Source organism: Astatotilapia calliptera, chromosome 3, assembly GCF_900246225.1.
Source record: "Astatotilapia calliptera chromosome 3, fAstCal1.2, whole genome shotgun sequence".
In the NCBI taxonomy this organism is placed as follows: domain Eukaryota; kingdom Metazoa; phylum Chordata; class Actinopteri; order Cichliformes; family Cichlidae; genus Astatotilapia; species Astatotilapia calliptera.
In genome coordinates this window covers 27,238,955-27,250,776 of record NC_039304.1, presented here as the reverse complement: position 1 = coordinate 27,250,776, position 11,822 = coordinate 27,238,955, and the positions used below count along the sequence as shown (strand labels likewise).

The following is an 11,822-nucleotide window of genomic DNA, read 5'->3' as shown; positions in this document are numbered from 1 at the left end:
TTAAAAAAAAAAAACCCAGTTTCAAAATGTTATACGAATGAAAGCCCACTATAAGTTCGCCTAAATCGCTGTGCTTTGGTCTTGTAGTCTTGTGGAGGTACAAATATACACAAAAGAAGTGGCATGGTGCTGGGACACACTGGGATTAAGTATTCCCTTCCTATGGCTTCGTGTCACATGAGTTTAGGGGTCCCTGAACTAGGCGGGCTCCAAAGTGTTGTGGACAATCTTCCCTGAAGACCAGTTATTAACTCAGTGTCACATGTGGAACACAATCACCTTAAAAGCGCTGAGGAAGTTTCAGCACAGGGTGGAATTAAAATGTCTGTCAGCGTCTCGAGCACTGGTTTGCCGTCTCTGCAGTGGATCCAGCGCACAGAGTGACAGGAAATCCAGGAGTTGTCAGTCCTATTGTGGCTGCTGCCGGGCCGCGGCAGGCCTGTTTGTGACAGCCGACACTCACCGGGAGGAATGTCAGCCCCCACCCCCAGATAAGTTTTGACAGCTGTAAATTGCGAGAGGGGCGTGGGGGTAGGAGGGAGGTGAGCTGCTATTTTTATCTTTCATTCAGCCAGGCCTGAACCAGAGAGAGACGGAGACCCCCCTCTCTATCTCTCACTTCTCCACAAGGCGACGAGTCCTTCTGGATCTCTCCTTTCTGCCTGGCTGGAGAAACTTCTGGAGACCCGACCGAGGCATTAAGACCTGGAGACACGGCCGGTGTGAAGGAACATATCTAAACGCAAGCGAACGAGTGCAGACTGTACAGTGAAGAAGAAGACATCGCAGTCCACGAGGCCAACATGGCTCTGCTGTGCTACAACAAAGGCTGTGGGCAGAAGTTTGACCCCGACAAGAACAAGGATGGTAAGATCCTCCTGCATGTGTCTGCTCCTTTACTTTAAACCTGCGACTCCGAGTCATCCTGTTATCAAAGACCTGGAGCTGAAGTGGAAGAAAACTGGGTGTGAGATGACACTTGTAGGTTGTCCGAAGAAACAGAATTTCCTTCATGATGATGATGACGTCTAAATTTTCAGCCACCTTTAAAAGGAGCTCTGCACTTTTATTTTGAAAGGGAGCACCCATGAATAGTTTTACTTTAATGTAATGTTTTGGGACTCGATTCAAATTCAGATTGTGTGCACTAAACATGAACAGTGTGTGAACCTGTGATCGTGACAGATTGACTGATCACGCGCTGGTTTGCGTGACATCAAGTAGAAGTTGTGTCCGTGTGAGAGAGACGGTCTAGTCTGAGACAGCGTGGCTGAGAGAGACGGCCATCTTCCTTCCTTATAAGGGACACACGGCACCTCCACACTGCAGTGACCCTGTGAGCAGCTGGGGTCTCAGTGAGTGTCTATATGCAGACTCATGTTGTCTTTATCTCCACTCTAAAAGATTCCTGCCTCTTCCACCCGGGAGCCCCCGTCTTCCACGATGCACTGAAGGTAAACTCTCCTCTTAGAGTCTGACTCGAGTGGGAGAATAAAACTCAACACTAATCACATGTTTGCTTGTTTGTGTCTCCAGGGCTGGTCCTGCTGTAGGAAAAGGACGACAGACTTCTCTGAGTTTCTCTCCATCAAGGTAATACAAGCTCAGGGTCCACGCTCCAGAAGTGTTTGTCATGGTGAAAGTACCAAAAAAACAGGGAATAAATTAGGAGAAAACATGGAGCTCTTTTGATGAATGTTTAATCAGGTGGCAGCAAAAGCAGTGGAGTGAAACCTAATGAGAGTTAGTGTCAGGCATTTCCAACATTTATTTTAAACCAACTAAAACCCCAGTGTTGTAATGAAGTATGATACTTTTTCAACCATTAAAATGAGCTTAATCATGCAGGACGGAGAGGTTAGCTCTGAATGATGAGTGAAGGCTTAATTAGCGGGAAATCTATGTTTGTTTTATGTTGAAAATTTGCTGCCCAGTTATCAGGATGTTTCATCTTCAGCCCAGGACATGCAGATGGCATTTAAAGATGAAGAGCGTACACAAAGATGTAAAAACCAATATGGGAGGTTGATTTAGCCACTGAAAAAGGTAAATACATAAAATAAATACACAAATAATTCTTCCAGACAGAGCGAAGACTGAACTTTTATTTGCTGGTAATAGTTGCATGTACACAATATATTTAATTGGTCTTTAACGTATGGAGGCTCGTGTCTGCCCCTGAAAGTTTTGCGCTCCGCAAGTTACAATTTCAGGTTATCATCTCAAAATATCAACTTATCTCAAAATTTCAAGTTAGTTTGGTTAATTACCTGAATCTTTTACATTTTTGTGACAGAAACAATCAATGAAAACAAAAACGTGAGTACAAAAATATTGTGTACCTTCTTTCAGCTGTTACCAAATACTTACACACTCTGTATCAGTATCATCAGTTCTGCACTGTAAGAGCAAAAAAGTACATTTTGCATGTTTGATGTTTTTCTGCCAAGATGAGCGAGGTTGGAGTCACTGGTGTGAGCTTAAATGACTTGTATTTAACAAAGCAACAAACTAATAAGAACCGAAAAACTGAAGCTGTCACAGGAGCGCGAAAGGTTTCATCAGGTATGTGGGATCTGGAATCTCATCCAGAGCTTCGTTACCTGAGCATGACTGAAGTGACCCGTGTGGTTTTGAACGCAGGGCTGTACCCGCGGGCGCCACAGCGACGTGAAACCCCAGGAGCCTCTGAGGCCCGAGGTGTCGTCGGATAAGGGCGAGATTAAACACGCCGAAGGCCGAGAGATAATCTATCAGGGCCCCAAATCTGCAGAGATGCTGCAGAAGGAGAGACCCAGGTGTGTGTTTGAGATCTGCAGTCAGCTCTCATTTATATCAGCATCCACCTTTTTCTGATGCGCGTGTGATCGCTGGAGTTTGTCACGTTGTGTGTTTGTCCCTGTTTGCTTTATCTGTGCAGCGAAGTCATGGGGGGGGGGGAGGTCACGGGGGTCACCGTGAGGTTACGGCTGGAATAAATTATTCACTGCGTAACTCTTGTGTGTCAGTCTGCTCATGCTTGTGTATGTGTGTGTTCATTTCTCTGTTGTAACGTGTGTGTGTGTGTTCATTTCTCTGCGCGTGCACAGTTCAGACGAGCCCATGACCAAACTTCCCCAGAAGGTGTCGGCGTCGCTGGCTCAGGCGCTGGAGAAACTGGACATCAGCAAGAGAGGAGAGAACGAGAAGAAAGGTACACAAACGCTCACCGTTTAAAAGAATCACAACAAACGTTTACTCCAGGGGTGGGCAACTCCAGGCCTCACAGGCCGGTGTCCTGCAGGTTTTAGATGTGTCCTTCATCCAACACAATTGATTTAGGCTACATTACCTCCTCAACATGTCTTGAAGTTCTCCAGAGGCCTGGAATCTGAAGCCTAGACTGTCCCATTTCACAGCCTCGAACTTCCGGCCCTCTAATGTGTAATGTGTATGTGTTAGTGCCCATAGGGAAATTACTCCTCTGCAGAGGGAGCAGTGTGTAGGGATGGTACCTTGCTCAGGGGTACCTCAGGGTAGCCGTGCAGTGGATTTGAACCACCGACCTTCCGATCATGCGGCAACAACTCTACCTACTGAGCTAGCGCTGCGTGGGCCGGTCTTTGAAGGGCCCAGCCCACGTAGACAGAAAAGGCCGGGTCCGAGTCACACCGGCCCTTGAGGCCTGGAGTTCCGCACCCCTGGTTTACAGTGTTGTTTCTTCAGGGGTGGTACAGAGAAATGAAACTTTAACTTTTTGAACTCTGATAGAGCAGCTTTGCATGATTCACAGTTCAAAATAATCCCTGTGCTTCCTGCTTTGAGCCAACCTCCTTCACAAACAGAAGGGTTGAACGGGAGGTGGGCGGGGCTTCTGAAGCTATGTTAGGGATGTCCGTGCTGACTGATGTGATACAGACCCATAAGCAGTCTGAAGTCTGACCTTTTTTCTGAGCTCAGTACTTAAATGTACACCTCGTTATCGCTGGGTTGCCTTCACAGCTTCTTTAACTCTTCCTGGAACAGATTCGACACGCTGCTGGAAACATCTCAGAGACTTTGGTCCATATTAACTTGACAGCAGCAGATAGTTGGCGTGGTCTTCTGCTTCGAGGTTCAGCGTGTTGTGCGTTCAGAGATGCTCTTCTGCATAGTTTGCTTGTGACGAGTGTGGTTATTTGAGTCGACTGATCTTTCTGCTCAGGTGTCAACAAGACATTTTCTCCCTGTGAATTGCTTTTCCCTGGATTTTCTCTTTCACATCATTCTCTCTAAACTCTAGAGATGTTAGTGTGGGAAAAACCTCAAAGTCACTTAAATAAACTTTCTTCAAAACAATCAGCTCTGCATTGAGACTTTTCTGAAATCGGGTGCGTAAATCTTTAAACGAGGCAAAGTAAGCGAGGCGCCGCAGTCAAATCGATATCTGTGAAAGACGAGTCGACGTGTATTGGAAACAGTTTGAAATATTGATGCTACACTAGCAGGTGTTTCTCATTTAGGGAAAAGTAAACTTTTCAGATTCAATTAAAGTCAGAATGAGACGGTAAGGCGGGTTTATCGTGGATCCAGGAGTGCACGTGTCTCACTCTTACTCCAGATCAGAGTGATACAATGAAAAAATATCAGGAATGCAGTCTCTCACCGCCCTCCACCACCTCAGCAGCAGCTGTGTAAGCTTCACGTCAAATGACAAGTGTAGTTTTTTTCTAAGTATGTGCTGCACACTTCCAGTTTTATCGCACGTTTCTGAAAAAGAGGGGAAAAAATGTCTGCACACTGAGAATAATTTGATCTCAGTACAGCACAAATCAATACATCAAAGCTGCGTGCACTCTCACTGCTCTGTTAGAATAAAACTTGGACTTGTTAGTGTCTTATCTCTGTTTTTGTTTTTTCCAACAGAGAGTCAGGCTGTTATTTGCGGGACCCGCTGCAAAAACGCAGGATGCAAAACAGTGAGTGTCTTTTTGTCATTTGTGTGATTTAATGCCTGAATCTGAGCTTATCAGTCCTTTCAGACTGTGGCACCACGGTTGGGGAATTCTCTCCCACTGTCTCTTCGCTGCACGGACTCCACTGATTCTTTTAAGAAACAGCTGAAGACATTTTTATTTAGAAAAGCATTTGATTAATTTCTTCTTATGCTGTTTTTATAGTTTTATTGTTTTACATTGTTTTATTTACTGTTGTATTGTTTTTATATTTCCATTTCCTGTGTTGTAAAGCACTTTGTGATTTTCATCTGTGAAAAGCGCTATATAAATAAATTTTACTTACTTACTACTTAAAGCTGAGACTTAACAACTTTTAAAAGACTCACACTAAAGTAGTCATCATAATACACACATGTGGCAGTTTTCTTAACCATTTATTACACGACATAGTGGAGCGGCGTTGGAGCTTTGTAATAACTTGACCCGGCCCCCGCAGATGCACCCAGGCAGTAACGCAGCCTCACTGATGCGCTTTCGTTTGAGTTCAGGCCATCAAGCCTCTGCTTCAGCCTCTGTAAAGTTTATTAAGGGCGCCATCTAGTGCACAAAGCAGGCAACAACACATATCAGCTGGTACTAACTGTAGCAGCTCTTTGTTTCCTCAAATGTAGAGAAAACACACAAAAGTAAAGCCTCCAAACAGTTGACTGACTTTTCATATTTACTAGAACTCTATGAAAAATGCTGCTTCCTTATAACTACAGTATGCTACAGGTATCGGGGGCGCTGTTTGCCCAGTGATTGCTTTTTCGTTTTTAATGGACTAGTGAATGCAAGGCTTCTACCTACTTTAATGTTTTCTTTTCTTTTTGCAGCATAAAAATATAAGGATATATGGGATTGCTACTGTACTCCTGAGCACAAAACTATAAATACTCTGCTTGAAAATAATTGTGCGTCAAGACGATGATAAAAGTGCAATAAGACGGAGTTGGTCTGTAATCAGTTATCAGTTATCAGGTTGGCAATTACATGCAACCTGTTTGTGATAATCAGGCAATTAACTGTGATAAATGAGTGAAAATGGCTAATTTGTTGCCATCTGCATACACAGAAATTCATACTTGAATCCAGAGTGTGGACAGAACCTCACAGATCTGAAACACAAATTTGTAAATAGCTGCAGCAGGATGGAGATTTAACTGCCAGATGACATCGGTGCTTGGCAGTCTTGACCGTAAACTGGAATATAACCAGTTGGCAGCCAGCTGAATCCAGTCACCTACTGCAGAAAGACCACTCAGACTGATGGCAACATGCTGGTGATCTGTCTGCATTTATAAATTGGATGGTAGTTATTCGTAAACCTTAACCAGTCTCTCTGAGCGTGATTGCAAGTGTTTGGAGACTGGTTACCTTCCACCACTTGACTTGTGATCAAAAGTGTTTACCCAGGGGTTGAGAGTGCAACATCACTATCAGTCACCAAAGATGGAGGCAGTGAGTGGAGAAACTGAGAATTGAGTGGTGACACACACATCGCTTCTGTGTTTTCACATCATTTTGACCTTTAACCCTCTTAAATACAGTAAAACATCACAGTTCACAAACCACACCAAGCTTTCACGTTCACAGGTGATTTTTTTTTTAAGTCTTTAGTTTTACTTTCAAATTATATTTGGATTTTAAACCCATTCAAATTCAAATTTTATTTGTCACGTACACAGTCATACACAGTACGATATGCAGTGAAATGCTTACACAACTGCTCGTGACCTAAAGAAAAAAGAAAAGGCTATGAATGAGAGGAAATAAATATGAAAATTAAAAAGGGTAAATTTAAATAGGAAGGAATAAAATAAAATATATAAATTAAAGTTGAAAATAAAATAACTGTACAACAAAATACACAATACACAAATACACAGTATAGAAATATATAAGAATGTATAAGAAATATAAATATATATACACAATAACAGCAGCTGTACAAGTATTAAATGGAAATGAAGAAATATACTGTCCAGTGTTGTGCAATCCACATTTGTAATTCAGTTTGATCACATGATCGAACCTTAATTAATATTTAATAAGTGTTAATTAAAATAAGTCCTGAACTAAAAACTACACTGGTGCCACCTTCGACATAGAAGGCAATGATATAGAAATGATCATGAACTTTAACCTGCTAGGATCAATAAAACGTATGAGCCACATCAAGGCAACGATGAAATCATCGGATAATATCTTAGAAATCTAAGGACAAGAAAAGAAGGCTTACGTACAGTTTGATTTCCTTCATGGTCACCTATAGTTGAACTATAAGAAAACAGCGCAGTCACTAAATCATCAGTATTTTTGAGATGTGGTGAGAAGACTGAGTTTATAAATTTAGGAGGACCAACAGACCAGTCTTGAATGAAATCGAGCCAACAACGTCACTGAAAGGACAGAAATCGAAGCTACTACTCGCCTACTTTGATTGTCATAAGGCAGATGAAGATTTCCTTGTGTACTCATTTTTATTTAGTCACCGTTTTGTTGTTTGTATCACTATACTGTTTTCCTCCAAAAACAAAAAAGGTTGTTGATGAAATGAACTCTGTTCCTGAAGTTCTTCCCATCAAAGGACTGAGGATAGGATTGATGTTTATTTATGAAGGCACTATGATTCACGAACGAACTGATGACCTTAACTTTAATTGCTTTATATTTAACAAACAGTGCTGACATAAAAGGGAGCTATCCTTTCACTTCACCCTTCAAGGTCTTTGCCTTTACAATTAAATATGGCTGAACGCCGCTTATTGGACAGAAAATATGACATCGCCCTGTTAAAAATGGAAGAAAAACGTAATCTTTTATGCCTAAATCTTTAATATTATCAAACGTCCCCATAACTGATCCGATGGTCTTTGCATTGTGTGCTATGTTTCTGTGTTTAGGTCTACCAAGGACCACAGACCGACATGGAGGTCTGCACCCACCATCCTGGAGCTCCCGTCTTCCACGAGGGGTAAGAACAAAAACTCTACCCTGCCACTTGTTTACTGGAGCTTTTTTTCTTTTTTAACAAAAACAAGTCTAATCCACTGTAACAAAACCGTAATTACATTCTTTATTTGCATAGCTCGTATCAAAAACAACAATTAGCTGACTTCTACAAAGGAGGGACGCAAACAAAACAAAACTGAAGGCCATGCACGCAAAGCAAGAAACATAAACACGTCGAGATAAGAGAGTTAATTAAAGATTGGTAATTAAAGCAAATCTGCAACATTACAAACAGACTTTAAGAGTAAATAAACTGCAAGCGCTGCTTTTAAATCACATTAAGTGTAACGCTGGGCTTCCTACTGCTGGGGAGCTTCCTAACAAAACCTGAATTAGTCTCATTTCATGGGGATCACGTAGGGTTGTTGTTGTCTCCAGGATGACACGGCTTGTTTCTTACAAACTGTGACCATTTCTTTGTATTTTCTTTTTTTGTTGTTGTTTAGGTACAAGTACTGGAGTTGCTGCTGCATCAAGACAACAGACTTCAACGCCTTCCTGGACCAGAAGGGCTGCACCATGGGGAAACACTGCTGGGTCCCAAAGCAGGTACATGCACCACCTGGAGAATGTACTAGAGAAACTGCTGGTGGGACACCGGGGATCGGATCAAAGTTTGCAGAGAAAAAGGAAAACAGATCCCAAGGGCTGACAACAACATCAAAAAAAGCTTTAAAGTGACCTATTTTTGCGTGCACAGTTCACTTGTTCGTCCTTTTGATCACTATAAAACAAAGACTTGAGTGGGAAGATTTATCTGTGAGTGCAGACAAAAAACAAGTCAAACTTCAAGTCAAACAAATCATGTTTACCACAAATTCAAATGTCCTTGAAGAGCGCTAAAGCAATCCAACCACTCAAGCCAGGGCAGGAATAAAAAGGTTTCTTTCTTTCATTGGGATGTTTTGATTTAGATTTGATAACTATGATTATCAGCCTTCGAGTCGCTCCTCGGTCTCGCAGCAGTCTGGCTGTGCAGCTCACCGGTGTGTGTGGGTTCACGTGTGTGTTTGCAGGACAAGAAGAAGGTGGCGTGTCGCAATGACTGGCATCAGACTGGCAACAGCGTCGTCGTGACCATTTACGCCAAGAACGCAAACCCAGAGTTTTCCAGCATAGAGGCCAACCGGACGGTGGTGAGTTTAATGAAACAGACAACGCACAGCGTATGTGGTTGGATCTAGTATGACTTTGCAATGAGACAACCTCATTAATAAGCAGCTTATTCTAATAATTTGTGGTTTAATTAACTGTTAACAAATCAGGATTCAGCACAGTAACAGGTGTTAATGAGATTTAGCTCAACTTCCTGTTGAGGTCCAAAAATGAGTCATTTATGACAATCCTGTAACACTTTCTGAGATTGTAGTGATTTTTAAGAGGGTCTATGATGCACATGTAGATAATTTATCAACCACAATAAGATGGCAATGTGTATGTTGTGTATTAGAGTGACTGCATTTATGTAACAGGTTTTACTAAATTACTTTTGTACATCAGCGCTTTAACGTCCGTAGGTCAAAGAGATGCGTCATAGAAAAGTTGCACTCATTAACAGACTGACTCACATTCACTGCAAACTGTCACCAATCTGTCTGCGAGTGAACGCAGCCACCCTCAGCATCACCATGACAACTTGATTGCTGCAACTTCTTGAAGTCCTTCATTGTTAGCAAAAGAAATTTGATTGGTCCTTGTATGCTGCACAGTGGCAGCCTGGTGACTGTATGAGCTCAATCGCCAGTTTCAGGTCATACTGAGCATACATGAAGTTAACTTTGCTAATAATAAATAAAAAAACAAAAATATTAGCAACACCGTAGCAACCAGAGAGCATCGAAAGTCAATGAAACTCAGCGACATGTGGCGACATAGGGTGAAATAACCATTACCGATAAACTTCTCTCAGGCGACCAAAGTGACCACGAAGGGGTTCTCGGGAGAGTAGTGTAAACGTGCATTGACCGACTGTGAGCAAAAAAGCGATGTCCAATAACTGAACTGTTAGATGTGGACAGGGTTGTACTCTACCTTTGATTACGGAAGTCGAAACCATAGAAAAGGACAGACAAGCCAAGCGTCTTCAAGCTTTTTACTAATCTTACTAAGAAGTGCTATTTTAATTTTATACCCAGTAGCCTACTAATAATCATGGTCTAACTCAAGATTTTTTTTCATTAACAGATTTGTATATTTAGCCATTTATGCAATAAGACCTACACCGTTTCTCTGTCTTCTGTCCTCTCTTTAGCTCTCGTGTCAAATCCAGTTTGAGAACAATAAGATTTTCAAGAAAGAGTTCCACCTCTGGGGGGTAAGTATCTGCTGTCTGCTGGGAATCGCCTTTCCCACTTACACTTGGAACATTTGAGCTCATGTTCAAAGATCAGTGAATGGACTGAGGTTTGAGGATGGTGAGCACACAAAGCGCCCGACTCTTGTTTGGCAGGTTTTGCTGGCTGTGGTTGGAAAAAAGTATTTAGGAGAGAAAGAGGTAGATAAAGACTTTGTGTCCGACTAACTACGCTGGATGGACCTTTCCTCAGCAGTGGAGTGCTGTGAACACCTAAACATAATCTGAAGTTTAGAAATAAGTAAATCAGTTGCAACTAGATTTTCTTAAAAATATAACCGTGATCATAATCATTAGCTTATCCCGTGGTTAGTTAGTTATCAGTTCACACGTTTCTGATGAACACATTTAAACTAGATTGCGCTTGAATGTTGTCCATCCAAAGTTTGAATTTCTCTTACCTGCAGGTGATCAACGTAAAGCACAGCTCGGTCAATATGGTCCCATCTAAACTGGAGATAAACCTCCGCAAGGCCGACCAAGTGGCTTGGGGCAAACTGGAGGACCCGAACTACAAACCTGAGCCCGAGCCCGCAGACGACCCGTTCATCGAATCCAACGAGTCGTACCAGCCCGACTGGGACATCGATGATGACGACATCAGTGACTCGGACGAGGAGTGGGCCTATGACACGCCCAAGAATAAAAAGGCAGAGAAGGACGAAAATCAAAAGAAGAACGAGGAGGAAGAGAGGCAGAAGTTAAAGAGGAAGGAGGTGGAGGAGGAGATGAAGAGGGCATTGGAGGAGCGGATGAAGGCGGAGGAGGAGAGGAAGAAGCTAGAAGAGCAGAGGAGGCAGGAGGAAGAGGAAGGATATGAAGACATGCCAGAGCTAGAGTGAGAAATGTTAGATTTCTTTGTGGTTTAGAAATAGAAAATCAAAAGAGATTTTTATAACATAGGACATATTTACTTCTGAAATAATAATTACTCACTACAAACCCCAATGAGACGTGTTTAAATGACCACGATATGGAAAACATGATGTAAAGACAAAACTGTACCTTCAATAGAAGAAATAAAGTTTTCTATGTCAGTTTCTAGTTTTACATTTGTGGGGGGTGTTGTTTCATTTTGTATGTGTACCGACTGGTAGCATTTCACCACTGTTGGCTACATTCATACAGATTAAATAGCTGGATCAATGTTATAAAGACTTGATATCCATCACAAGTCCCCTGGGCTTTAAGCAGAAAGATTAATGATTTTTTTTCAAAAGCCTGTAATGAATAATTAGTTAATCCACTGGTGCTGTAAATAAAACAGTTTAGGTCAGACTTTAGTTCATGAGTCATACTTAAATTGTATTTCCACACTTTGTTTTCATTATTATAAGCCTATTGTACATCTGTGAGAGCAGCCTACACAGTATTACTCACCGACTGGCTTTACTACAGCCAAACAAAGAACATACAGCATGTGGGCTAATTGTTTAGAGCAAGCGTGGCTAGTAAACAAGGCGAGAAAATATCAGGGGTAGTTTTGTGTTTGAAAATGC

At 42.0% G+C, this 11,822-nt stretch overlaps 1 protein-coding gene across 1 annotated transcript; it reads left to right on the top strand.

Moving 5' to 3' along the window:
* The first annotated feature begins 291 nt into the window (after positions 1 to 291).
* On the top strand, positions 292 to 11,599 carry LOC113019100 (cysteine and histidine-rich domain-containing protein 1). The gene is made up of 11 exons (XM_026162622.1): positions 292 to 867; positions 1,405 to 1,454; positions 1,537 to 1,593; positions 2,644 to 2,798; positions 3,090 to 3,193; positions 4,885 to 4,937; positions 7,862 to 7,932; positions 8,417 to 8,519; positions 8,987 to 9,106; positions 10,222 to 10,284; positions 10,731 to 11,599. The coding sequence occupies exons 1-11, from the start codon at positions 804 to 806 to the stop codon at positions 11,163 to 11,165; spliced, it is 1,275 nt and encodes a 424-aa protein (XP_026018407.1). The 5' UTR covers positions 292 to 803; the 3' UTR covers positions 11,166 to 11,599.
* Positions 11,600 to 11,822: the final 223 nt, after the last annotated feature.

Excerpts from the sequence above, each read along its gene's own strand:
- LOC113019100 (XM_026162622.1), top strand. The coding sequence starts at position 804 with ATGGCTCTGCTGTGCTACAACAAAGGCTGTGGGCAGAAGTTTGACCCC. Across the intron at positions 2,799-3,089 it reads CTGCAGAAGGAGAGACCCAG|TTCAGACGAGCCCATGACCA; the intron begins GTGTGTGTTTGA and ends GCGCGTGCACAG. Across the intron at positions 7,933-8,416 it reads GCTCCCGTCTTCCACGAGGG|GTACAAGTACTGGAGTTGCT; the intron begins GTAAGAACAAAA and ends GTTGTTGTTTAG.